Source organism: Nomascus leucogenys, chromosome 6 (genome assembly GCF_006542625.1).
Source record: "Nomascus leucogenys isolate Asia chromosome 6, Asia_NLE_v1, whole genome shotgun sequence".
In the NCBI taxonomy this organism is placed as follows: domain Eukaryota; kingdom Metazoa; phylum Chordata; class Mammalia; order Primates; family Hylobatidae; genus Nomascus; species Nomascus leucogenys.
In genome coordinates, this window is record NC_044386.1 from 100,740,206 (window position 1) to 100,768,204 (window position 27,999).

Genomic DNA, 27,999 nt, shown 5'->3' on the forward strand with positions numbered 1-27,999 from the left:
GCCAAACACAGAAAGACATTCCTAGACATGCAGATATTCAGAGAGCTTTCCTGAAAGAAAACACACACACACACAGACACACACACAGACGTACACAGATACACACAGCATGTGCACACACACACAAGAATTATGGTAGAGTAATAAAACCAATATAACTCAAGAGTTAAGTGAAGATCATTGTGGCTACCAAAGTTACAAAATAGAATAATCAGAAAACAACTTCAGAAAGAGAAATAAAGTAATTAATACCATCATCCTCATTATCAGTCTCTATCCCTATACCCATCCCTAAAATCTCAGGATGAGGAAAGGGAAGAAAGTAAAAGTTGTCTCCAAATCTCATCTTAGATGAGGGAGAGTCGTGTTTTCTGTTTCATTACTGACCCTGGTATGGAAATGAGTCCAAGTATGTTGTTTAATATACTGCTTACATACTCAATACTATAAAATATTTTCTAAATTATTAGTATAAAAAGAGAGCAAAGAAAATTTGACTGGCTAGGCACGATGACTCACACCTGTAGTCCTTACACTTTGGGAGACTGAGGTGGGAGGATCACTTGAACCCAGGAGTTTGAGATCAGCCTGGGCAACATGATGAAACTCCGTCTCTACAAAAAATACATAAACTAGCTGGGCATGCTGGCATGGATCTGTAGTACCAGCTACTCAGGAGGCTGAGTGGGAGGGTCTCTGGAGCCCAGGAGGTCGAGGCTGCAGTGAGCCGAGATCACACCACTGCGCTCCAGCCGGGCAGCAGAGCACCACCCTGTCCTGTCCTGCTCTCCCTCTGTCACTCGTGCTCCCTCTCTCTCTCTCTGTGTCACGCTCTCTCTCTCTCTCTCTCTCTCTCTCTCTATATATATATATATATATATATATATATTTGTGCATATACGCACACACAACATGTGCACGCACACACAAGGATTATGGTAGTGAGTAATAAAACCAATATAACTCAAGAATTAAGTCAAGATCATTGTGGATAACAAAGTTATAAAATAGAATAACAATCAATCAGAAAACTGTTTCAGAAAGATAAAATAATTAATACCATCATCCTCATTGTCAGCCCTCATCCCTACACCCATCCCTAAAATTCCAGGATGAGGAGAGATGTATAATAAATTAATATATATATTTGATTAATATAGCAAGGTAGAAAAAGGATAAGAGAACCATAAACAAGTTTAACTATTGATTTTTTAAAGCCCTAAATTAAATATTTTCATATAGTAATCAGCAATATAGTAAAATCATAATACCCTTAATAATGCATGGATAGTTCAATATTAAGAAATCCATTTATATAACATTCATTCAACAAATATTTGCAAGTGCCTGTTATGTGCCAGGTATGCCAGAACAATGTAACTTGCTCAATCCTTTTCTCTAAAACATACCTGCCAGGCTCCCTATCCACATCACTCTTTAGTTCTTTTCTTCAGAGCACTTATCATTCTCTGTAATTATCTTTCACCTTTATTTTGCTTGTTTATTGTCAGTCATCTTTCACTAAAATGCATTTTCTCCAAGATCAACATCCTTGTCTCTCTTGGTCACAGCTATATGCACAATGTCTAACAAAGAACTTGACATGTAATAGCTGACGGATTCATTCAATCTGTGTCACATTAGTTTACTATTAATGTAATTTATTCATTCAATATTTGTAATTAAACGAATGTATGTCTATGAGTGAAAGGATGATGGTGATTCTAAATCCCTGCTCTTATAGTACTTATCATTTAGTAGGGGAGACATAATCTGAGTACTTCTATGGTCAGTGTCAAAATCCAATTTTGCTAAGCACGGTTTTCTATTCTAACTTGCTGAATAAAAAGACGGCAATTGTTTTGCAGGAATCTTCCACAGCTTCCTCTCGAGAAAAGCCCAGAAAACTAGAAGCACAAAGTAGTAACTTCCTGTTTCCTAAAGCCTGCCACCAAAGGGCACGCAGCAACTCAACCAGTAAGTGTTTCCCCAACACGTCTTCAGGAACAGGGCTCAGCTGTTCCTGGAGAGCAGGAATATTGGGAGGAGGGTGGATCTCTTCTGGTCCAGTTGGAGTAAACTAGCATTGGAGTCTGCTCAGCTTCTTCATAGTGTGTGCATGTTCTGGCTAGCCAGAGCTCTGTGTGCTCTAGCCAGCTCTCCTCATGGCTCCAAGTGCCATGCTGGAAAGACCTGGGTGTGGGGAAGAAGAGACCGGGCTTTACTCCTGCTCTGTCTCCTGACATGCTCCTTGGTCTTGGGAAGGCTTCTGTCTCTCAGCTGCAACACGATGGAGGTTGAGGTTGGAAGATCTCATAATTCTTATTTGCTGAAAATAGAGGATGGCTAATACAAAGTCAAGAGAATGTGAAGAACGCAAGAATACAGAAAAACCTGAAGAAATTAAAATCACACCAAATCATAATATTAGAGATCATCTATGTTAACATATTCAGTTATTTCCCTTCTATGACTATATATACTATAAAAAGCTTCACGCTCGCATTTATTTATATATAACTATTTCATGTCATCAGAAACTCTTTTGAAAACACCATTTTTAGTGGATCCATGGTATTTTATTATATGAATTTATGAAATCTAGTTAACCAACTCCCTATTATTAGATATTTATAAAATCTACTTAACCAAATCCCTGTTGTTAGGTATTTAAGTCATTCTCAGGTTTTCACCAGCCTAATCAAGTTGCTGAATATGTACATGAGATTTTGTCCGAGTTCGTGATGATCTTTCAAAGAAAATACAGAAGGCAGTGGCCTGGTTAAGAGCTCACATTTGGGAGCTAAGGCATTTGGATCTGGGTCCTGCTTCCAGAACGAGTGACCTATACGATCTTGGGCAAGTCCCCTCTAAGTCTCATATGATTCTGCTGTATGATGCACCATCCTTAGTGATTTCCTATTACTGGAAATAAAAATATTTTTAAAAAGTTACTTGCTTTTTTATCATAAATTTTTACTTATTCTAGCATAATTTTCTAGAAATAGAATTTGGGGTCAAATGGTAGATATAGTTTAAGGCTTTTTATCTGTGTTGCCAAATTTCAGTAGCTAATATTCTTTCAATAATATATATGAATACCTGTTTCTTCAATCATAGCTCACACGGGATTATGGTTTTTGATAAATATTTGCTTTACAGCAATTTACAGATTTACAGGTTTTTCTCCTTTCCCTTTCTCCCTCACCCATTCTTTGCTTTTTTACTGTTTTGTTTGGCACACAAGACCAGCTATACAATTGGTAGGACTCACTGTAAAATGAAAATGCAGGATTGCTGTTCAAAAAATATATTAATAATTTCAAAAAGGTAGAAGAAAATCTTTGAACCAAGTTGGGATTCTTCAATCACAGGGCCCCAGGTGACTGTGCAGGCCACGTGTCCCTGAAGCCAGGCCTACTTGCCCCCCTGGGAGCTGACACCCTCAGAGCTCCCTGGCTCCCTGGCATCCCCAGGGCTCCTTGGCTCTCTGGCTTCTGATTGACTTCAGTCAATGACAGGCATCAATGGAGGACTGGCAGGGGGAAGAGAGCCACCAGGGTGTTTCTTCCCCTGCTCCCCCTACCTTGGTGCTGCAGTGCTGGCGGTGGCTGTGCCCCTCTGTGACAATAAATCATGTCAGGGTGGCCTGTCGGTTCCAGTGCCCACTGGGCTCTGGTAACACCATTTCCCCACCTTACTTCTTCAAGCCTGGGGTGGTAACAGCATCTGATACCTCAGTAGGCCTCATTATTTTTCTAACCCTGCCCACCCCTCTGTGCATGGCTCCTTTACCCAATTCTCAGAATCCCAACTGAGTATGCCTTTTGTTTCTTCCCAAACCCTGATGGACACACTGATAAAAACAGATGAAAGAAAAGTACCTAGGCTGGCTGCCACAGCTTATGACTGTAATTCTAGCCCTTCGGGAGGCCGAGGTGGGAGGATCGCTTGAACCCAGGAGTTTGAGATCAGCCTGGACAATATAGTGAGACCACGTCTCTACAAAAAATTTTTTTAAAAAAACCCACCAGGCATGATGGCTCGTACCTGAGGTCCCAGCTACTGGGGAGGCTGAGGTAGGAGGATCTCTTGAGCCCGGGAGGTTGAGGCTGCAGTGAGTCATGCTTGTGCCACTGCACTCTGGTCTGGGCAACAGAGTGAGAGCCTGTCCTGCCCCCGCCGAAAAGAGTACCTCTTCATACAGGTGAAGTTAAACATTCCTTCATTTATTTATTTTGTTTTTGGTGAGTTTGCCTATAATTTATTGGAATATCTTTTTATCATTAATTTATAAAAAGCCTCGATTAAATTGATATTTGACATCATACTTGTTGAAAATACTTTCTCCAGTTCGTTGTTTTTATTTTAATTTTTTAACATTAAGGCGTTTTAATCTTTATGTAATCAAGTTTACTGATCTTTTCTTTTTTAATGTGAAAATTACTTCCACATTCAGATAACTATTAAGTCTGTGACTATATATTCTTCTAATTTGTAAGTGATTTATCTTTGTTCCCTCAAATTTACTGTATTATCTGTAGTTTATTTTTGGTGTTTGATATGATGTAAGAATCTAGGTAGATTTTTTTTTTCTAAATGAATAGAGAATGATTCTGGCCTCACTTATTTACAATCAGTTCCTTTTATTTTGCCTTTTTTGTTTGTTTTGTTAATCTCATGCAAATGATATGCAGTTTGGTCCCTGAAAGCAAATTTGGCAATTTTTTTAAGAAGAGAAGCTCAAGGCTGGGCGCGATGGTTCACGCCTGTAATCCCAGCACTTTGGGAGGCCGAGGTGGGCGGATCACCTGAGGTTAAGAGTTCGAGACCAGCCTGACCAACATGGAGAAACCCTGTCTCTACTAAAAATACAAAATTAGCTCAGTGTGGTGGCGCACGCCTGTAATCTCAGCTACTCAGGAGGCTGAGGCAGGAGAATCGCTTTAAACCTGGGAGGTAGAGGTTGTGGTGAGCTGAGATTGTGCCATTACACTCCAGCCTGGGCAACAAGAGTGAAACTCCGTTTTAAAAAAAAGAAAAGAAGCTCAAATAGTTGAAATCAGTGTTATAGATCATATTTGTTTTTACTTAGCTCTTTTTATCCTTTTTATTTTGATGGTTCCTTGCCATTTGTTTGTTCTTGGCCTCTTGCTATAATGATTGTGAAAGGTTTATTTAATTGTTGTCTCTACTTCTGATTTCCTTTGTTTTAATTAATTACCCAATTAAGTTTAATCAATTAATACCTGACATAACATTTTCCAAATTGTCCCCCTCATGAAAGATGAGGAAGTTAGCTTGGTGTTATTCATCCCTTTTCCATGGACTTTTCCATTTTGTAATTCAACATAACTTTAAATTATAAACTCATGACAATATATAGCTCTAATATAGCTTTTTTTGTATATAATCATGACAATATATAGCTCCCCTTTCAAAAACTATTTTGTTTTGTTTTTTTGCATCGGGTTGTAATAACCAGTTTTCAGTTAACTCACTTAATACTCTGCACTTAACTGGTTTAAACTTCCCCCAATGGAGATGATAATTTTGGTACGTTTCCTAGTTGGCTGGAGAGCATCAACAAGCAATGTTCAGAAACAGTGGGCTGAAGTGGGCACGGAAATCGACCCCAGACCAGGGAGAGTTTTGGAGAACCCACTCTGTCCAGACTCTGGCCTGTGTCCCCGCAGATCTGAATGCCTAGTGGGACCTGGAGCCCCACACAAGTGGAGCTGGGTGTGGCCTGAGCAGTTGCACTGGGCTTTCCTGTGGCTCTGAGGTCAGGTTGATCTGCTCTGTGAACGATTCCAAGTTGGCAGCCTGTTTGTTCATCCTCATTCCCTCTGAACCCAAACCATGCACCACTGGCCACCTTCAAGTCACAGGTCACCTCTGCACTGCTGTGGATGGAGAGAATGCAGGGAGACTGGGATTCTGGAGGCCGAAGTCATGCCTCAGACTGTTTCTTCACTGATCCGGAACCCTCTGGGCTTCCATTTCCTCACTGACAGAGGAAGGAGTAACTCCAGCAGGGTTCCCAAAGGACAAATGACGAGCTGCCTGCATCACCTGCACAGGCTGACAAACATACAGGTTTCCCCGAGACCCGATCCATGCAGATATGGATCAATAGGTCGGGTGGAGCACTGAAATCTACCTTTCTATTAAACACTCCAGATAAATATAACGCACAGGCAGAGTTGGCACTAGAGGATCTCTAGCCTCTCAACCCCCTTTCTTGATTCTGTGTCCTCTTTTTGCAGCGTGTGGTTTTCTGAATCTTCTGGCTTCGTCTCCCTCCTGGTCCATCTGGGAGGAATTGGTCCCTGTAACTCAGAGAGGGCCACCTACTCGCGCTGAGGCAGCTGCTGGGAGCAGCTGTCCTTGCAGGGGCAGGTTTCCCCAGCCACTCTCCGGCCCGGATGGACCAAAACCTCTCCCTTCTTCACCTTGTCTTTGTTCCTTTCCTCGTCCCTCTTTGGAGATCTCACACCCTCAGGGATACCACTCCTCTTTTCTTCTCAAGCTACCCTGGCCAGTGGCTTCCTCTCTTCAGCCTATAAATAAGCTTAAGTCTTTCCCATCCTGAAAATAAAAGCAAACCCAACCCTGCTCCATCCTGTGTTTCCTTTGAACTACCACCAGTCTTACCTTTTCCTCTAGGGCAATTTTTCACAAAAGCCTGTCCATTCACTTGAGCCTCACTTGGCCCTCAGGATACTAGGCAAACCCTGCCCCTCTCCTGGCCTCTAGAGCAGAACTGCCCAACACATTAGCCACATGTAGTCTTGAGCACTTGAAATGTGACTTATTCAAACAGAGATATGCAGAAAGTATCAAAGACCCACTGGATTCAAAGACTAAGTGCAAGAAGAAAAGGATGTAAAATATCTCACTAATAATTTTACATATTATTTATATGTTGAAAGAACAATAGGTTAGATATAACAGACCAAATAAAATATATTATTAAAATTAATCTCTCCTGTTTCTTTTCACTTTTTAAATGTGGCTACTAGAAAATTTTTCAATTACATAGGTGGCTGGCATTATATTTCATTTGGGAAGCACTGTTGTAGACAGTGACAGGTTAAATCAGATCATCTGTGAAGGTTTTCCCAGCTGGACGTGGCAGGGTAGCGAGGTAGGGTAGAGTTCCCGGTTGGATGAAAGGAAGTCTGTCGCTTTGCATTTTTTGCAGATATCCAAAGAATCAAGAGTTGTCTCTATGTGTGTATATCCCTGTGTGTGAGTGCCTGTGTAAGAGGCAGTCAGATGGGATCTCCCCTGCCCCCGTTCCTACTGGGTCTCGCCTGTTTGTGCTTGTCCTCGGAAACCTTTGTGTTTTCCTCCTTTCTCTCCTTGGCTGGGATTGAAAACACCGGGGCCTAGATCTGATGCAGCATCGTGGTTTCTGAGAGCTCAGCACACTGATTGACTTGCAGGAGATGGCTGTCAACTCTTGTTGCATTGAATGGAGGTAAAATGGAAGTGAGAGTCCTGTCTGCACCCTGCAGTACAGACAGCATGCGTGGAGATCATGAACATACTGCTCATGTCTTCCGCGGCCACCTCTCCCCACCACACACCTGGCACAGGGTGTTAAGTGGTTTACAGTCACACTGGCCCCTGGCTAATGAGGGGCTGGCAGGTGGTGGGGGCTGATACTGTTCTCAGTTGAACTTTGCATTTTGAGAGCACAAATGATTTCTTGCTGTTTTTCCTCTTCTGGTTTAGGTGTTAATCCCTATTGCACAAGAGAAATTGATTTTCCAATGACCAAGAAATCTGCAGCGCCCACAGACCGGCAGCCTTATTCTCTCTGCAGTAACAGGAAGTCCCTCTCTCAACAATTGGACTGTCCAGCAGGAAAGGCTGCGGTAAGAATGGAAGGAGGGAAACTCGAAGAAGAGTTTCTCCCGGGGAGAAGGGAGGGGCCCAACATTAACAGTGGCTGAAGAGCACTTCCCAGTAGTTTTTTTGTCCACAGAACTACAGAGGAGAGGATCTCGCTTAGTAGCTGCAAGAAGGTACAACCATCTCTGGGCTGAGAACCGTATTAGAAATGGTCATCCATTGAGCACCCACTTGTGCCAGGCACTTGCAACTGCTGCCACGTGTGTGCTGTTAAGAGCTAACATGTAGACAACACGGCACGTGGGGGGACCCTGAACTATGGCTTTGCGTGGATCGCTTTATTTCATCTGCACATACTCCTAAGAGGTAGAAGAGGGAGCTACAGCTTAGGCAAGTTAAGGGATTTATGCACATTCACATTGTTGAGGAGAAACAAGGCTGGGACTTCAAGTCTGATCTTTATGACTCTAAAGCCTGTGCAAAAAGGCTTTTCACTCTTATAATACAGTGACTTGCTTTACCAATATTGCCTCCAATTCTTAAAACAAGCTTAGAAAGGAATATGTTGTTAGCCCCATTTTATAGTAGGACACTGAGGCGTGGCAAGGTGAGGAGCTGAGTTTATGCATCTTAAAACCTATAGGACCAGAATTTAAACTGCCCTCTGTGCTCCTCAGTCCATCACCTTCCCACCACAGGTGTCAGCTTGCAGGCAGAGAGCTAAGCAGATATAAAGCACAGTGTACCCCACACACATCCCCCCAGCTTGCCTTTCAGTCCCAGCCAAAGCACGCTGTGCTGCACGCTGCCACTTTTGGTCACACAGCGCCCTCTGTCTGTAGCATCTTACCCCTCCTTCTCTGATCTCTAGCTCTGGAAACTGCCCTAGCCTTCAAAAGCCTTTCTAAGGTTCCCTTTCTTCTGGGAACTTCCTATGTGTCGGGCACCGTTCTAAGCACTCGCATAGATTTATTCTTCAAAACGACACTATTAGATAGGCCCCATTAGGACCATGCTTTTACGGCTGAGGAAACTGAGGCAGAGAGGGCTAAGTCACTAAGCTAAGGTCACCCACCAGCTGATAATGGGCAGAGTCAGAAGAACCCAGGCAGTGGGGTTCCCGAGTCTAAGCTCTCACCACAAACCTGTATTTCCCCACTGCAGGGCAGCTTCCTGTGGCACACAGCTCTGCTTCTCATTCGCAAATAGTTAAGCCTGTCTGCCTACCCCAAAATTACATTCTGAGTTTTGAAGTCTTTGGGCTCTACCCCCTTGCCCACCACCTCCTGCCTGGCACAAGGGGAATTCTCAGTAAATGTGTCTTAGATTGAACCTAAGTCTCAGGGCATTCTTGGTAGCTGGCTTCCCAAATTCTGCCTGAGACCTCGGTTGTGAGGACTTGTCCTGGAGGCAGTGTGTTCTATGATGTTAATTTATAGAGGAAAGAGGTTTAATGGACTCACAGTTCCACATGGCTGGGGAGGCCTCGCAATCACGGCAGAAGGCAAAGGAGGAGCAAAGTCACATTTTACATGGCAGCAGGCAACAAAGCACGTGCAGGGGAACTCCCCTTTATAAAGCCATCAGATTTTGTGACGTTTGTTCACTATCGTAAGAACAGCACAGCAAAGATCACCCTGTGATTCAATTATTTCCCACCGGGTCCCTCCCATGATACATGGGAATTAGGGGAGCTACAATTTGAGATTTGGGTGAGGACACAGCCAAACCATATGACACATTCACTTGTTCATTTTCTCCTAGTCAGCTTTATAGTGGGCAGTAACATACAGAGGAAATAATGATTAAATTATATTTACTAAATTTCCCTTTTTTTTATTTCTAGGAAATGGTTACTAATTGGCAGTTGGACCTTTGAATATACTGCAGTGTGATGAGATTTTTATGGAGTTAGTCTTTTAATCCCATACCAAGTATGCCTGAAAGTGTCAGTTTAATTTTGTTTTTATAGTATTCAAACTGTCCATCAATAATTTGGGAAATCAGATCTCTTTTTTATGATATCAAATAACACTCAGTTTTATGAAGAGGAAATAAGACTCCAGTTTATGGTTTCTTCTTCCAATTTGTCAGTTGGCGTTTTTCAACATGTTGCCCTTAGGAGAAAGAGGACTTGGTTCCTCTCCTTGGCTGGGCTTTTCCCCTTCCTGGTGAGGCGTGTGCTGCTGTCCTACGTGGCTAATCTTCTGCCCACTCTGGTTGCTTGTTGCAGGGAACTTTGAGACCAACACGGTCCCTGAGCACAGCTCAGCTCGTGCAGCCATCTGGGGGCCTCCAGGCTTCAGTCATCTCCAACATCGTGCTGATGAAGGGCCAGGCTAAGGTGAGAAGAGACTGTGGCCAACAGGAAGTCCTGGGGGACGGCACCAGTCTCCAAGGAGCTTCTGTGTCCAGGGAAGGATGGGAATAGGACTACTCGGGTGTCCTGGCGCATCAGAAGAGACAAACACAAGAGCGGCTAGTCTTTTAAAACGCACAACTGGCTGAGTCCAAGCAGCACACATTTTTCTAATTAGACAAAGTGATCGTTTTCTTGTAAAGGATGCCAGTCCCTGCCAGCTGCCTTAGCACTTTCAAAGCTTGTTCTCTAATTCATTCCTGGCACAGTAGTTTCCAGGACTTAATTTTACCTGATACATAAACCCAAATTGTTTACATAGATTTCTGGATCCTGAGTTTACCTCTGCCATTCAGATGTTGGCATAATAAAGCAGGGACCCACATATTAATTTATAAAAACATATGCTACCTACTACATGTGGGAAATTCAATGGTTGATAGTGCTTTTGGCTGTCAATTGGAGCATCTGGAAGAGTCAGAACTAACTCTACCTCTCTCAAGATGATGAGGCATCATACTGATCTCTGCTTCACAATTGAGATATATCCAAAGGGGATACAGAAGTATTGGTGGTGGTGGTGAGGTAGGGGGTGTACACAGGTTTGCACTGCTCCCAGAACATGCCACCGTGTGCGTGAGGTTGACTGCAAAGCTCTCAGGCCAGCCCAAGCAACCCAGGTGCTAAAATAATGAAAGGGTGGTTTCTTTATGTAATATAATTTTTTGTGTGGTGTGAGGGGAGGACCCAATTGCTACTTATGGTCTGCCCAGGGGGAGGGGCCCCACCATACACCTCAAGTCCTCTTTCCCTCCATCTCCTGTTCCTTCTGTCTGCTGGGAGCTTAGCAGGAAATAAAAAAGGAGACAAACATGAGAGATGCTGGGATGAATGCTCCTCTGATCACAAGGGGTAACTGTCTTCTATGCTGACTTTCTCTGAACGACCCCATTTTCTGATTAGTAAATTACTATGCTTTTTCCCCTTCAATTTAGGTAGTAGTATTTTGTTGAATCGACTTTTAAATTGTTTGCAGTGCCCAAAAGAAGGTGAAATGGTAAACGCCACCAAAACTCATGCAAAGATGACCAAAAATGGTTCAAGTTATCTTGGTGTGCACAAAATGTGCATTCAATGAGTAATCTTTATGAGGCCAGGGGGTGGAAGAAGATGAATCATTTGACATAGAAATCCTCATGTACAGAGCAGTGATGATGAGTTCAGAAATAAAGCAGGCTTCCCACTATCTGGCGATACAACCTACACCCCAAGATCTCGTCACTAACAGGATGACAAGTAGCAGTGAAGCAGGGGGAGGAGGAGTTAGACCCAGAAGGATCAGTAAGTGCTTGAGGTAGAGTCAAAAGCAAATCACACAATAAAACCAGCCACCAAAACCCGGGCATTGTGCTATGGGCTTTGCAACCCTAACTCCTTTAATCCCCGCAACAACCCTCCTATTATCTCCCTTTTATAGACGTGGAGCCGGGCACACTGGCTCACGCCTGTAATCCCATCACTTTGGGAGGCCTCCTGTTTGAGTCCTGGAGTTGGAGACCAGCCTGGGTAACATAGTAAGACCCTGTCTCTACAAAAATAAAATAAAATAAAATAAAATAAAATAAAAATTAACCTGGTGTGGTGGCACATGCCTGTAGTCCCAGCTGCCCAGGAGGCTGAGGTGGGAGGATTGCTTGAGTCTGGGAATTTGAGGACACAGTGAGCTGCGATAGAGCCACTGCACTCCAGTCTGGGCAGCAGAGGGAGACACTATCTCTAATGAATATCTATGTGTGTATGTGTGTATATAGATACGGAGATGGGGGACCTGGGAGGTTGCAGGACTTGTCCAAGGTCACTTGGTTATTGAGCAGCTGAACCAAGGCAATGACCCCAGGCTGCCTGACCCCTGGGCCTTGTTCTTAACCATGATGCCATCCTGGGTCCCCAGGGTGGGTGAGACTTTGAGTCTAGAGCAGCCGTCTCAGCCAGGACAAGGCTAGGGGCCTGTGGAGGAGCCCTGAAGGGGCTCCTACCTCACCTTTTCCTAAGCCTGTGCTACTCCTGGCCACCATTTGTCCTGCCCATCCTGGAACACACACCACCTTCACCAGAGGCTTAGAACAGCTGCCCATCCCCACAGCTATCCCTACAGTGTCAAGAAGATGGCGGACAGTGTGTTGTCTCTGTGGCACAGGGTGATGCTCCTAAGAGCAGTGGCCATCACTTTAAAGGGTCTGTCTAGGAGCCAAGCTACTGGCCACTGCCTGGCATGCTTGTAGGTTGGACCCAAAAGGCTGGCCTGCAGGTGCATTTATGCTTTTATCCTGTAATACGTGCTTCTTGAGCACCTGCCTGAGGCCAGACACAGAAATAAGATGCATTTACTGTCTTCAGAGAGCTTATAGTCTAGAAAGCTGCTTAGTAGACTCAAGCTGTGCCCTCTAGGGCAGGATGGGGTGCCTTAGTCCTCAACAAAATTGAGCAAGTCACATGCATTTCCTTTGCTGCTTTTCAGGTCTGCCAGGCCATTCTGTGAACTCACTGGCCGATTTGCAGGGGAAGCTTTGCCCACCCCAGGCTGGCCTTCAGGCCGCTGCTCTTGCTATTTTTGTTGTTGTTGTTGTTGTTAAGTTCTGAGACCTCTGAGACCAAAGGCACCTTCTCTCCTTCCCAATCCCTTTGTTCAGGGCTGAGGCAGGCCCTCAGAAGGCATCAGCCCAATGAGAAGCATGGGATACTACCCCTAAATCAGACCTTCTCTTTTTTTTCCCCAGGGTCTGGGCTTCAGCATCGTTGGGGGAAAAGACAGCATTTATGGCCCCATTGGGATTTACGTCAAAACCATTTTTGCAGGGGGAGCAGCAGCAGCTGATGGAAGGTTACAGGAAGGTAGGCTTCCCAGCCCTTTTCAGACCATGGTGGAGGAATCAGAAGCAGAATCCAGAATTGCTGGGGCCATAGAAGATGTTGGGAATGCAAAATGTGTCTTGAGCTGTCAGGATATGGCCAGCATGCATCCTGGGGTCTGCAGGGAGTGGGGACACAGCTCCCCCGAGGGGGTCTTCATTATGACTGGCAGGTTGGTTGTGCATGTTTGCACATTTAGCCCCTGGCACCATTACCTCTTAGCTGGTTCTGGGGCCAGCCTGGGTGGGACTGAAGTCTGAGGGGTCTGTTTCTGACCCTTCCCTCCTCTCACCCATTCTCTCAGCTGTCTTTCCCTTTCCATCCAAGATCCTGTCTCAGTTGCTGAGATCTGCTAACACCCCCTCTCCCTCATTATCCCTGTCCTTCCTAACCCACAACCATAGGGAAACCAGGTTCAATGCTTCCAACCCTTGTAACAGATGAGTCTGATAAACATTCGCTACGAGTCTACTGAATTCTAGAGTCTAGGAATACAGAGAGAAACAATCAGGCATGATTCCTGAAGAGCTCATGGTCTGCCACAGGGACTCTCTCTTCCACTCCCCACCCACCTTTCTTCCATCGACCCACCCCCTCTCAACTCTTTCATATCCTCACAGGACAGAAGCCTCAGCCATCCTGGGATTGAGGGGCTGGGGAAACAGAGCTGCCTGTCTTCTTGTCCTGGAGAGTCAGGGTTCCCCCCACCCCCAACTCCACCCTAAAGTCATGCATGAATTATTGAGCAGCAGGTTTGGCCCAAAGAGATTGCCAAGTTTCAACTCAGGAGGCAAAGTTCAGGGGCTGGAAGTCACAGGGCAGAGAGTACCCACTGCAGGTCAAGGACTGGGTCATACACCAGAGGTCTGAAGAGAAGTGACTTCATAGCGTTTTCACTCTTCTCTGTCAGCTGGGTTTCTGTAAGCTATGCTGGGAGCCTAACCACCTTTAATCATCTAACTTGCTTAGGGCAGGGTAGGCACACTACAGTCTGTGGGCCAGATCTGGCCCACCACCTGTTTTCAATATCTCATGAACAAAGAAAGGTTTTTACATTTCTAAATGGTTGAACATTTAAAAGTGTTTTTGATTATTTTATGATATGTGAAAATGAAATGAAATCCAAATTTTAGTATCCATAAAAAAGCTTTCTGGGGATTCGAGCACGCTCATCCACGTACCCGTCATCCAGGGCTGCTTTCATGTTATGGCATAGTATGGAATGGTTGCAGCTCACGAAGACTAAAACTTTTACTATCTGGGTCTTTACAGAAAAAGTTTATCAACCCCAGCACTATGCAGAATTACACATACGGATTTTAGGGTGTGGGCAATGCCGAGCCTCTGAAGGTTTTTATACTATGGGAGGGACCTGCTGTGACCAGGGTTTTCAGAGGCTTCAGGAAGCAGAGTGTAGGGTGAAGTGGGCCATTGTGAACCCCAGGCTACAGCTCTAAGGACTGCCCAGAGGCGGTAACCCTGGGAGGAGAAGGGAGCAGATGAGCGAAGTGACAGAGGCTGAGCAGAGGTCACAAAGGGCGGGGCGGGTCAGAGAGAACTGGAAGGTTTCTGGTCTTAGTAAACTAGAGAATGAGACATTGCCTTACATAGAGGAAGAGGCACTGGAGGAGGAGGAGGAAAAGGAAGGCAAACCAGGATGTGTAGGTTTGAGTGGCAGAAGGGAGAGCAATGTCCCAGGATGACCACGAGATGGCGATGTCCAGCAGAGGAATGACATCCGTTCTCTCTCCGTTCAGGGAGTTAGAAGTGAATGCAGGTATTTGGGGAGCACGGACGTTAGAAAAACAGCTGAAGTTACCAAGCAGATGAGGGGAGGGGAGGGGAGGGAAGGGGAGGGAGGGGAGGGGAGGGCCCAGATGCAGTTCTAGGGGAATAGCTAAATCAAGACGGTAGGGGAGGGGAGGGTGGTGGAGGGGAGGGGAGGGGAGGGGAGGGGAGGGGAGGGGAGGGGAGGGGAGAGCCCAGATGTAGTTCTAGGAGAACAGCTAAATCAAGAGGGTGGTGGAGAGGAAAAGTCGAAGAGAGGAAAAAAGAACAGTGGGATCAGAACTGGGACAGTGTGCCATCGTGTGTTTTATTATCTTTTGTACTTTTCTGTGTTTAAACAAAGGGTGGGGGAAGGGTTAAAGTGGCAAGAAAAGAGAATATGGTGTTTTGTTTTCTTTCCTGAACGTAAGCCTGCCCGAGCCAACCTTTTTATTTTTTCTGAGCATTTGCCTCCCTCAGTTAACAGCAATCATAAAAATTGAAGATTTCAATGAGTCAAGACTCTCAGCTAGTATACGGTCCCTGATTCTAGCCTCAAACATTGACCAAATCATCTTTTATAACTTCTTTTAAAAGTAAATATTTGAATCTTGAATTCAGGGCAAATACATTAGTTGCAACAAAAGTTTGGTGTACAGATCAAGGCTACTAATGTTTTACTTTTATTCCCCTTCCAAGAAACTATTGCGTAAGATTTATTTGGCAAAACCTAATCAACCAGCTTTTACCAGATGTAGCCAAATAAGGACAGGACATTCCAAAAAGCCCAGAGCTGGGCTGTGTGGCCCCAGTAAGATGGACATTCTAATAACTTAAAGAGAAGTCTAGCCCCTTAGGTAATTAAGAATGGACATTCTGAATTTTTGTTGTCTATCCTTCCTTCAGCACACATGTAATTATATTCTGATATTTTAAATGTATCTATTTTCCTTCCCAGACTTGGAGTCTCCCAATGACAAGGACTGGTTCCTTTTATTTTTCACTTTGGCTCCAGCAACCTAACAGACGGAACTGATTTGAATACTCTCCCCACCCTGCCTCCAGCCCCTGTTTCCAATACGTAGACTTGTGAAATAATATAGCACATCCAAAATCAAAATAAAGATGTGGAAATGTCCAGCTGCTAAGAAACAAAGAAACAACTTTAAATCTAAGAATGGCAAACTCAGGGGTTGATGATATGGCGGGGAGGGCTGCTGGATGCTTATAGACCTTAAGGGCTGGAGCTCAGATTTGAATGCCCACATGGGCAGAGGGGACAGAGCCTTGGGTCCCTGTGAGGCTCTGAGAACCTGCACACAGCCTTGATAATGAAAGAGTTTCCCCTCAATAAAGCCAACAGGCCCCAGGGGAGCAACAAGGAAACTTAACTTTACCCATGGCTCCTCAGTGGGCAAAAAACATCTCTCACCGAAAAGTGAATATCAAAATTGTGTCATATATGGGCATGCAGTTTACATTTATAGTTCCTGTAAAGCAAAGGTAACGCCAAGGTAAGAAATTAATATGAAAACTAGTCCCAAACCAGTGAAAACCTTGGGGTGCCAAATGGAAATAAAGGAAAAACTGGCAGTGACCTGGGGTATATGGGAACCCCATAGAAAAACAGAATATCCTGAAAATGAGTTTATAAAGATTACATACTATAATACCTCAGGAAATGTCCACTGTTGAGGAGAGTCAGCAGAAATAACAAAGAGGAGTGTTAGCCCTTAACAACTTAACAGAACAATCTAAAAGAGACTATAGAATTTCTATGTTTAAAATCATTTTAAAAAGATATAAAAAGGAATATAAACTGTAAGACAAGACCGGAACACAGTAAAAAAAAAATAAGTGGAAGTGAAAAAAATAACTTTTGGAAATGAGCAAAAAAAAAGCAGTCATTGAAATAAAAAACTCAATGGATGGCTTAAACAGAAGATTAGATGCCGCCGTAAGGAGAATTAGTGAACTGGAAATTATCCAGTACGCCACAAAGATCAAAGAAGAAAAAGATGAGCACTAAAGAAATATGGAGAATAGGTTGAAAGGGTCCAAAATACATGTAATAGGAATTTTAGAAAGAATAGAGTGAAAGGGAAGAGATAATATGCAAAAAGATAGTGGTTTATAATTTTCAAGAACTGACTTAAGGCATGATTTTTCTGCTTGAGGAAACACAAAATGTTTCCTTTCTCTGTAGCACATCATAATGAAACTGCAGAATATCAAAGACAAAGGAAAAATCTTTACTTTTTTTTTTTTGAGACGGGATCTCATCCTGTAGCCCAGGCTGGAGTGCAGTGGTGCAATCACAGCTCACTGCAGCCTTGATCTCCCAGGCTCAGGTGATCCCCCACCTCAGCCTCTGAAGTGGCTGGGACTACAGGTGCATGCCACCACATCCAGCTAATTTTTGTACGTTTTGTAGAGACAGGGTTTCACCATGTTGCGCAGTGTGCCCCCATCTCAGCCTCACAAAGTGCTGGGATTAGAGGTGTGAGCCACAGTGCCCAGCTAGAAAAAGGAATCTTAAGAGAAACCAGAGAAAAAGGATGGATTATATACAATGGAACCATGATTAGGTGACAGCAGATTCATCAGTAACGACCAGGTCCGGAAGTCAGTGTAAACATAGTATTTATATCTGAGTTGCTTGGTGCAATGTTGAATTCAGAGAAAATGCTCCCTGTTTGTGTATTGAACAAATTGAAAGAAAGGGAGAAAGTGGTTTTCTATTCACATAGAAATGGATTTTTGGTTACAGGAAGAATGATTCTCCTACAAGTATACTGTTGTGAAAAAAGGACTTGCAGTCAAAAGATTCAAGTCCTATTTAATTATTTATTTATTTATTTTTACCATATGACTTTGGACTTCTCTGAGTTCACTTTTCTCTATTGTAAAATGGGGTTTACATTGCATTCTGGAAAATCGTATCCAAACCACATCCACTGAGCAATCTGTAGACCTCATTCAGCATTGGTCCTAGGGATATATCATCTAATAAGACAAAATCCCTTCCCCAACAAGCTGCCAGCCTGGCCAGGGAGTGACTCAGGGTGCAGGCCATTGATCACCACCCAGGGTGACAAGTGCAGTAGGTACAGTGTGACATGAACGTACAAAGGAGCTAAAGGTAGCAGGGGCCTAAAGATTAAGAAGGGATAGGAGGAGAAAGTGGAAGTACATTTTATTTGAGAAAATAGCATGGACAAGCATTTAACTGCACAGACCATTGTGGAAAATGCAGGTCGTGTTGCATCAGAAAATGATGCATGGGAGCAAATGGTGTGAGGGTCAGGGAGACAAGGAGGAAGGAGGTGAAGCAAAGCGGTGGGCAAAGACCATATCTAGCCAGGACTTGTGTGCCTGGCTAAGAACCCTGGGTTTCACCCTGGAAGAGAGTGAGTGCCAGAGAAGGCCCATGTTGCTGCCCTGCCTGCTTTGCAAGGGGAGAGCACAAAATGAGAAAATGTTCTTCCAGAGCTTCATGCATCATACAAAAAGCTGGGCAGGTGGGGAGCCTAGAGTTAAAGGTAATGATAATGCCCTTTGATTGAGCAACACTCTTCTTAGCTACACTTTCTCTCTCTCAACAGGTGATGAAATTCTGGAGCTCAATGGTGAATCAATGGCTGGACTAACACATCAGGATGCTTTGCAGAAGTTCAAGGTGACCATTTCTTATCAACACGTGGCCAAACTCTGGGGCCTTCAGGCAAAGAAACCAAGCTCTCAGCATCCAAACCTACAAATTCAAATTGTGGAACCCTTCACATGAGGCACCTCACTGATGCTGCTCTTGGTGCAGGGTTAAAAGAAGACCTGACTCAGAAAATAATAGTGTGATCGGGATTGTTGTGGGGGATTTTAAAACTCTTTAATATTTATAAAATTGTTTTAAAACACTCCATGTATTTATCATGGTATATTTACAAATCTGTTTTAAGTTTTTAAGATAATTGCTAAATGATATATTTAAGTCTCCATCTAGTTAGTTCAAGTCATGACTCTATCCATCCATCTACCTATTATCTATCTGTCTATCTATCTATATCTATTCATCCATCTATCCATCCATCTATTCATCCATCTATCTATCCTTCCATGTATCTATCTATTCATCCATCTATCTGGCATATGTAGATATATATAGTTGTTGTGTGTATATATACAAATATGTCATAATATAATTTGTAACATGTATGAATATATACACACATTTATATTTCAGACACATACACACACACAGAGGTGTGTTTCCTTAAACAGTATTTCTTCATCTCACCCTGGATTGCTGCTGGGTGTTGTAGCCTTCTCTCTTTCCTTTCAGCAAGCCAAAAAGGGGCTCCTCACCCTCACCGTGAGAACCCGCCTGACGGCACCCCCTTCCCTGTGCAGCCACCTGTCTCCCCCACTGTGCCGCTCCCTGAGCTCCAGCACTTGTATCACCAAGGACAGCAGCTCCTTCGCCTTGGAAAGCCCCTCGGCTCCCATCAGCACTGCCAAGCCCAATTACAGAATCATGGTGGAGGTTTCTCTGCAGAAAGGTAGGAGTGCTGCAGCTGCATCCCCTGCCTGGGTCTCCCAGCACTGGCTGAGTCTCCCAGGCTTTCCTCACTTGGAATCAGTCCAAAGGCAGGGCAGGATGTTGTCTTTTAGCACATTTTACAGCTATTGCGTGGAGCCAGGTCTAGTCGTCTGTTTATAGAAGCTCAAGACATATCATTTGAATCTAGTCAATGTGTTCTGGGTCAGTGGTTTAAATAAAGCAAAACAAAGCAAACAAAAACTCAAACACAAAAATACCCAGAGAGAGAGAGAGAGAGAGAGAGAGAGACAATGGGCCAGGAGTGGTAGCTCTGCAGTAAATATGCTAAGACGCCCTGGGCAGGCTGCCTCCCCTTCCCTGGGCCTCTGTTTCCCTACCTGTGGCAAAGAATTGAGATCCTTTCTACCTCTGACATTCACGGACAGACAGCCATTCCCTTTGCCACCCCAGGTGGGCTGCTGACTCCAGAGGGCTCGGAGCCCTCTCTGCCTGCATGCAACCGAGATGAGGCCTGGAGGATAAAGAGGAGGCGGCGAGGCACAGAGCTGGGCTCCAGCACAGGGGCCAGCATGTCTTCTAGGAGCAGAATGAAGGCCAGCATGGCTGGAGCTAGGTGGGCAGAGTGAGAGCTGACATCAGGGTACTTGGCAGAGGCAGAGAGACCCTGTGGGGCTTTGCAGCTCAATTCTCTTCTAACTGGAGTTGGAAATCCTTTAAAGATTTCGAAGCAGGGGAGTGACACATCAGCTTATTCTTCAAAAAATGTCTCCTAGGGTTCTCCATGGAGAATGGCCCATAGTGTGACGAAAGTAGAGGCTTGGAAACCACTTGCAGCCATTTGGGTCAGAGGTTGGGAGTAGTGGATTTGGAGAGAAGAGGATGGGCTTGAGATATATTGTCAAAGTGGAAGGGAAGCACACATAGTTAATTCCTAGCTAGGTGGATGAATAGATGGATGGATAGATGGATGAATAGATATAGATAGATAGATAGATAGATAATAGGTAGATGGATGGATAGAGTCATGACTTGAACTAACTAGATGGAGACTTAAATATATCATTTAGCAATTATCTTAAAAACTTAAAACAGATTTGTAAATATACCATGATAAATACATGGAGGGTTTTAAAACACTCCTGCTAGGTCGGAAGCTCCCTGAGGCCTCAGATGCCTCTGTGTGCCTGCAAGCCTGGCACAATGCTTGGCATAAGGACTGGGGCAGATAAGTCTGTGCTGGCATGGTCCCAACAGCTGTAACCAGGGCTCCCGCAGTGTATTCGCTGAGCAGGCATAAAATGGGAAAGGCATGGCCTTGGAGTGGTGTTTCCTCTGATCACTGGCATCAGAAACACCTTAGGGAGGATTTTTGTTTGCTCATTTTATATAATGCAGCTTCTAGACTCTACCCCCAGAGATTTTGCTTCAACAGTGTTTGTTCAACAAGGTGAGGTGAGGCCGAGGGATCCACATTCTAAACAAGTAGCTTATGCAATTCTGACACCCATTAGACTGAAAAACTCTTGCTCTAGTCAGGACACCTGGGCTGTGGGAAGGGCTCTGACTTTTACCAAATTCTTCATCCATAAAATGGGATTGCCAACAACTGTCACGACCTCCCTTATGGGACTGCTGCAAGGACCAGCATGAGAAGGTGAAAACATTTGCCAAAGTGCTCTGTAAATCATACGTGTCGAAAGAAAACTGTAAAGGGCTTTCCCCTACTCTGTGCTCACTCCATCTGGTCCTCCTTGCCGACAGCTCCTCGTTTTCCAGGCGTTTCCATGTTGGTGAGCCCCAGGTCCTCTCCCACACACTGGGGGATCCCATCCAGCCCCATGGCCCTAACACCACCTACATGCAGCTACGTTCAAACTTTCAGCTTCCACCCTGCTTTCTCCTCTGGGTTTCGGCTTCATCTGTGCAAACATCTGCTCTACATGTCCCTGGGATAGTCCCAGACATCCTGACAGCACCCCCTTGCCTGTGCAGCCACTTGAAGTAGCCATTCCTCGCTTTCCAGCACATTGCGCATGTCATTTGGGCAAAACTGAACCCCCCAGTCTTACCCTCATAGCCCCGGGCCTCCATAGCCCTCCCTGCTTTGGTAAGTAACATCACCATCCGCCCAGTTACTCAAGCCAAACAGATCTCCGAGTTATTTTGATTTTATTTGTTAAGTTTCTATACTTCATCCATCAGCAAGTCTATCTTCAAAATATCTTCCATGGGCATCCGTTTCTCTCCATCGTCACTAGAGGTGAAGTCCAAGGCCACCACTGTCTCTCTCAACAGAGGCCTCTTAGCTTGTCTCCTTGCTTCCGTTCTCCATGATCCATAGTTCTTTCCCTTCACAGTAGCCAGATATGTTCATAAAAATAGGAGTGAGATCATGTCACTTCCTTGTTCATAGCTCTCCTATGGCAACGGTTCTCAGTAGAGAATAAACCCGTTCACTGACATGCCCTTGTTGACACAGCCCCACTGAATCTTCACTTGATCTTGATCCCTCTCTCTCACCGTCACGTGCTGCTCTCCCATGCAGGCTGTGTCCCTGCCACACTGGCCTTTCTGGTCCTGCAACATGGCATGCTTGCTTTTGCCCTTGGGCCTTTGCGTTGGCTGTTTCTGCTTCTGAGATGCTCTGCCCCATCTCTTCACCCCTAACTCTTGCCACTTGTATCTTAGCCTAACTAGTGTCTCCTCTGAGGCCTGAAGTAGCCATCCGTCACTTTCCAGCACATTCTGCATACATTCACCATATAATACTTATCAGTCTTAGATACTATCCTCTCTTCTCATCTAGCTCCCTCCTTCTCTTCTTCCCTTCCTCCCTCCTTCCCTCCTTCCTTCCTAGTCTTTCCCCACTATTCCTTGCCTGCCTTGGTCACTGTTCTGGCCCTAGAACGGTGCCTGCACACAGCGACTACTCTGTGAATACAGGTGGGATGAAAGCTGTAATAACCAGGGGGCCATCTCTGTGGCACCCAATCGACGAGTAGGCCCCCTGGGAAAGTTCAGTCCCGGTCTCCCCACCCCGCCCTGTTCTGCTTCCAGAGGCCGGCGTGGGCCTGGGCATCGGCCTGTGCAGCGTTCCCTACTTCCAGTGCATCTCTGGCATTTTCGTGCACACGCTCTCACCAGGATCCGTGGCGCACCTGGACGGACGTCTCCGGTATGTCCTCCCTTCTGTTTCTGAATATACCCCCGACTTACAACCAGGGCAGAAATACCGTAGAATGTCGGGAGATTGATTTGGACATGAGCTATAAAGAATGATCTTGCGGTGGAGGTCAGCCGCTCCACCCGCCAGGACACCCCCTGTTGTGGGCACTGGCTGGGGAGGGACAGGCCTCCTTCCTGCCCCCCAGGACACTCTTGGGAGATGCATTTGCAATCTGGCTCAGAGGGAGGGAGTGAGGCTTTGCACCCCAACCCCTCTCCAGGCCACTGGGAGGGTGGGTGCTGGCTGAGCCCCCAGGGCTAGCAGGAGTGGGGTGGACAGGGTCTTTGTTCTCAGCTCCCACAGCACAGCCAGGTGTGGGTCCTGCCGGGACCAGACTGAGGTGGGGTGGCCTAAATACCACATCCTGCTGTGGCCAGCACACCCCCAACCCTGCACACATTTGTGACCCTGAGAAATCCCAGGGCCGGGCCGGGAGGCAGAGAAGCTGGTGGGAATGTCTGAGGCCATGCCCAGGGGGCTGGTTCAAGCCTGTGGCTGGAGCTGGGGTCTGTTTAGCTAATAAAGTCCCACAGGTGCCTCAAACAAAAAACAAAAAACAAAAAACAACAACAACAAAAAAGAGAATGATCTGGGCATAGCTCAGAGCCATGTTCCTCAAAGTGTGGTCTGCACCAGCAGAATCAATGTCAACTGGGAACTTGTTAGAAATGTGGAATCTCAGACGTCCCACCCGGACCTGCTGAGCCAGGACCTGCATTCTAACAAAATGCCCATGAACGTGTATGCATGTTCCAGCTTCAGAAGCATCGTCTCAGAGAACGCCAGTCCAACATAGAAAACGCACTTTAATTCAGATTTAACTAATAGCGAATTTACAGTGACATAAATAGGAGCTTTGATGAGGTTAATCTATGAATTCTATATGGAAATGGTGGCTTAATGACAAAAATATTAGTAAGCTGGGCACCATGGTTCACACCTATAATCCCAGCACTTTGGGAGGCCAAGGCGAGTGAATGGCCTGAGCGCAGGAGTTCAAGACCAGCCTGGGCAACATGGCAAAACCCATCTCTACTAAACATAAAAATTAGCCGAGTGTGGTGGCACCTTCCTGTAATCCCAGCTACTTGGGAGGCTGAGGCAGGAGGCTTACTTGAGCCAGGGAGGCAGAGGTTGCAGTAAGCCAAGATTGCACCATTGCACTTCAGCCTGGGCAACAGAGCAAGACCCTGTCTCAAAAAAAAAAAAAGAGAGAGAGAAAATATCAGTAAGAGGAATACAGGTTCTTTCTCCCATAAAATATTTTTGGGTACTCCAGATATATTTTTTATAAATAATTTCTAAGAGAAGTTCAAATCTAATTTTTTTCAATAACTGATCTGAATTTGATTTAAAAATTTATCCTATTTAATTTGTTACAATGCTTTGCACTCTAACATTCATGTATAGTGCAAATATATCTTCTCTCACTGGTTTTGGGTTTTCCTAAATCAGGAGAGTTTTGCCATCCTGTTAAAGGGTTTCCTACAATTGCAGTGTATGGAAAGGCCATCCCTGCTTATGATGCTGTCTCTCTGGAGCTTCTGAATTAGAAAGGGATTTGCTGTTATCTGCAGGAGGGTGGCAGGTGATTTGCTGAGCTGCTCTGCTGGTTCGTAGGACATAACTGCAGGTTCCATGTGGTTGTCTTGGTCCTAGTACCCTCAGACAGAGAGCACCTCCTTCTTAGATCTGCAGTGGGGTAGGGATTGTTCTGGAAGCTTCTGCTTTCCTTAGCATCTGGTGCTATATAACCATGGCCTTCAGTTACAGCAGTAAAAAGGAATACGCTCCTAGCAAGGGTGAAGGAGGATGAACTCAGCAGAAGGAAGTCACAGAACACAGCAGGGGAAACAGGGAAATCAGCCTCAGGAGGCTAGAGTTCCAATCCTGGACCTGCTGATGACCAACTAGGCCAGCGGTCTGCAAACTGGAGCCTATCACTGTTTTGGTTTTGTTGTTGTTGTTGTTTTAATAAAATTATATTGGAACAAAGCCATGCTTATTTGTTTATGCCTCATCTATGGCCACAGCTGTCATGCTATTAATATAACAGCAGAGTTGAGTAGTTTCGATAGACAGTACGGCAAAGCATGCAACACCAAAAATATTTACTCTTTGGCTCTTTGCAGAAAAAGTTTGTCAATTCCTGAGCAGACCTAGATCAGGGAAATCTATTCAACCTCTGCAACTCAATTTCCCTATCTAGATCGGGAAGGGGACTGGATTATACAAATCTTCCATGTATCTATGTGACCCCATGTTTCCTTTTTTTTTTTTTTTTTAAAGGTTTAGGTTGCTATTAACTCCCTTCCCACCTCACAACTAGAATGAATGCCATCACCTTTTCTCCTTATTTCTTTTTGCAAGAATCTCAACTGCTCTCCTGCTGAGTTATTTTTTCTGTACCATTTAGCACATATAGGATGTTAGGTCTGATATTCAACATCCTGTGTGTGCTATGTTAAATCCAATCCTTCCTCCTAACTAGTCTACTTATGGGAACCTGGAGGCCCAAGGAGAGGATGTGGTGGATTAAATCCTGGTTAATTGGTTATTTAGTTGAATTGGCTAAACCACACCCTCAGTCTTTAATGGGCATAGTTAAATGTGAAAAGAAGGAGGAAAGTTACAGATGAACTTTTGTTAATGTTGACCCACCGTAAGTGTGAAATGTCTGCTGCTTTGTGGTTGTACAGTAAGAGGGTGTGGGATATGCTACTTTGGTCTGCCCTGTTCTGAGTTTTGGTCTGGTGGCTAGCAGGGTCTACTTATTCATGTGATTTTTAGATCTCATCAAACAGCCCAGCCAGGAGTGGGCCCCTGGGGCAGTGACTGTTCAAATGTCTCATTGATTCACTTACTGATGGCTTCTTGTTGATGCTTGCACAGGTGTGGGGATGAGATTGTGGAAATCAGTGATTCCCCTGTGCACTGCCTGACGCTCAATGAAGTCTACACCATCCTGAGTCACTGTGATCCCGGTCCAGTCCCCATCATTGTTAGCCGACATCCAGACCCACAGGTAACACCCACTAGGTTATCCTCTTCTTCTCAGGCTCACTCGTTCAGTACCAAAATTGCAACAAGAAATAGATGAAAACAGAGATGTTGCTGGCTGGGTTTGTACCTGAATTCCCAAGAATCCCTTCCAAGTTTCTGTAGTAAGAATTGTCTGCAGCAGAGGTCCATTAACAAACTCCTAGATATCAGAGGCAATTGACATTAACTTAGGGAAGCTCTTACAGCTGAGTAATAAGCTCTGGGGTAGGAAAATAGAGACCCAGCGTCCCAGCTAGTAGACCAAGAGATTTATTCATTTATGCATCTAGTAGGTACCCACTGTGGGAATGTCTGGAGGTAGGTAATGAAGATACAGAGACAAGTTCATAGCACACAGTCCTGCCCTGCAGAAGCTCACAGTATCAATAAAGAGTCTGACATACAAATAATTGCAAAACAGAGATGGTAAATCCTGTGGGAATACAGGAATATAGCAGGGAATTGTTGATAAAGTAAAAAAATACCAGAGGTTAGTTTTCTCCAGGCAAAGAATATAAGGAAGATCATTCCAGGCAGTGGGAACACAAAGTTCAATGTTACAGAGTCATGAAGGGACCTGACATGGAAGGAGAGGAGTGGGTTCTGTGGGGCTGGAATGTAGGGTACCAGGTAAGAGTGACTGAGAACACAGGCTGACAGGGCATTGGGGTTACACTGCAGAGAGCTTTCAACAGGATACCAAAGAGTTTGCATTTTATTCTGCATAGTGAGGAGCTATGGGAGGTCTGTAGCTGTAGATGGAGCATGTTCATATTTTAATTTTTAAACCTTTGATTGCACTGTAGAAGACAGGATAGAGTGGGTGGAGTGTGGGGTTTGTAAGAGGAAGGAAGCTGATGGTGAGAGCCTGAACTACACAGCAGCCATGAGAAGAGAAAAGAGAAGGAGCAATGTATTAGTCTGTTCTCCCGCTGTTGATAGAGACATACCTGAGACTGGGTAATTTATAAAGAAAAAGAGATTTAATGGACTTACAGTTCCATGTGGCTGGGGAGGCCTCACAATCATGGCAGAAGGTGAAAGGCACGTCTCACATGGTGGCAGACAAGAGAGAATGAGAGCCAAGTGAAAGGGGAAACCCCTTATAAAATCATCAGATCTTGTAAGACTTATTCACTATCATGAGAACAGAATGGGGGAAACTGCCCCTATGACTCAATTGTCTCCCACCAGGTCCCTCCCACAACATGTGGGAATTATGGGAGCTACAACTCAAGATGAGATTTGGGTAGGGACACAGACAAACCATATCAGGCAACATAAGGCAATGCTTGGGAAGTCTCAACAAGAGCTGCTGGGCAAGTGGCTCTGGGGTAAGAGAGGGAGGAACCAAAGATATCTCGAATATTTTTAGATTGGAAGACTGAGCAATGGTCTTCCACCAGAAGAGAGAAGAGGAGAAGGTAGCAGGCTTGGGAGGGAGTGAAGAGCATGATCTTAGTGTGGGACATAGTGAGGTGGAGGTACCATGGGGTGTTCAGGTAAAGATGCCCAGTAGGCAGGTTAGACTTAGGGCTGATAGCAACTATAACAGGGACCCAGGCTGGAGCTGGACTTGGGGGTTGAATCCCTGCTGTTGGTGAGAGCTCTGGGGAACCTGGAATAATCACCACAACTAGTTATTTAATCCCAGTATGCACCAGGCATGTTTTCCAAAGATGTGACCCACACAACTGCATTTAGTTGTTGTGCAGCCTCCTGAAATCGGTGTGATATTTCCCCCCCAACTCACAGATGAGGAAACTGAGGCTTAGAAAGGACAAATAAGTTTCCCAATGGTGAAGCTGCTAAGTAAAGAAGCTAAGATTTAAATCTAGCAAAGCCTGTGCTTTGAACTCACTGACTCCCAAACTCCCAGTGACACTTGGACAGAGTGGAGTAATGAGGAAAATCAATATATAATGGTGTGGTAGAATTCAAACCCAGCCCCATTCTATGGATTGCACACTGGGGCTAAACACACCAGAGACAAGCAAACTTCTTAATTAAGACAAACAAATAATTGGCCTAAATCTCTGGACAATACAAGAAAAGAAAGAGGTCCCAATTAATTTATCATTTCCTCTTGCTGCTTTTAGGACTACAGCAGAAAATCAGTGGAGTAGGGGTCAGGTTGTGGGCAAATGCTGTAGCCCTGGGCTTAAGGAATGTGCATTCTCCCAGAGAGATGGGACACACACAGAGAGGCCACAGAGGTGAGGGCCTTGAGAGTGAGGGAGCTGGAGTTCCAGCTGCTCAGATAAGGAAGCCAGG

The 27,999-nt window shown here is 44.9% G+C and overlaps 1 protein-coding gene across 6 annotated transcripts in view; it reads left to right on the top strand.

The window, feature by feature from the left end:
- The window catches only part of IL16 (interleukin 16), a 108,356-nt gene that overhangs the window by 59,375 nt on the left and 20,982 nt on the right, over positions 1-27,999 (top strand). For 5 of the 6 annotated variants that reach the window (XM_030814904.1, XM_030814906.1, XM_030814905.1 and 2 more), the window contains exons 3-10: positions 1,869-1,977; positions 7,744-7,886; positions 10,097-10,207; positions 13,000-13,114; positions 18,505-18,578; positions 19,239-19,455; positions 22,515-22,632; positions 25,576-25,708. In XM_030814904.1, the coding sequence (XP_030670764.1) occupies positions 1,869-1,977; positions 7,744-7,886; positions 10,097-10,207; positions 13,000-13,114; positions 18,505-18,578; positions 19,239-19,455; positions 22,515-22,632; positions 25,576-25,708 (1,020 nt within the window). The remainder of the gene's footprint in view (positions 1-1,868; positions 1,978-7,743; positions 7,887-10,096; positions 10,208-12,999; positions 13,115-18,504; positions 18,579-19,238; positions 19,456-22,514; positions 22,633-25,575; positions 25,709-27,999) is intronic. The other variant, XM_030814908.1, reaches the window with a different exon arrangement.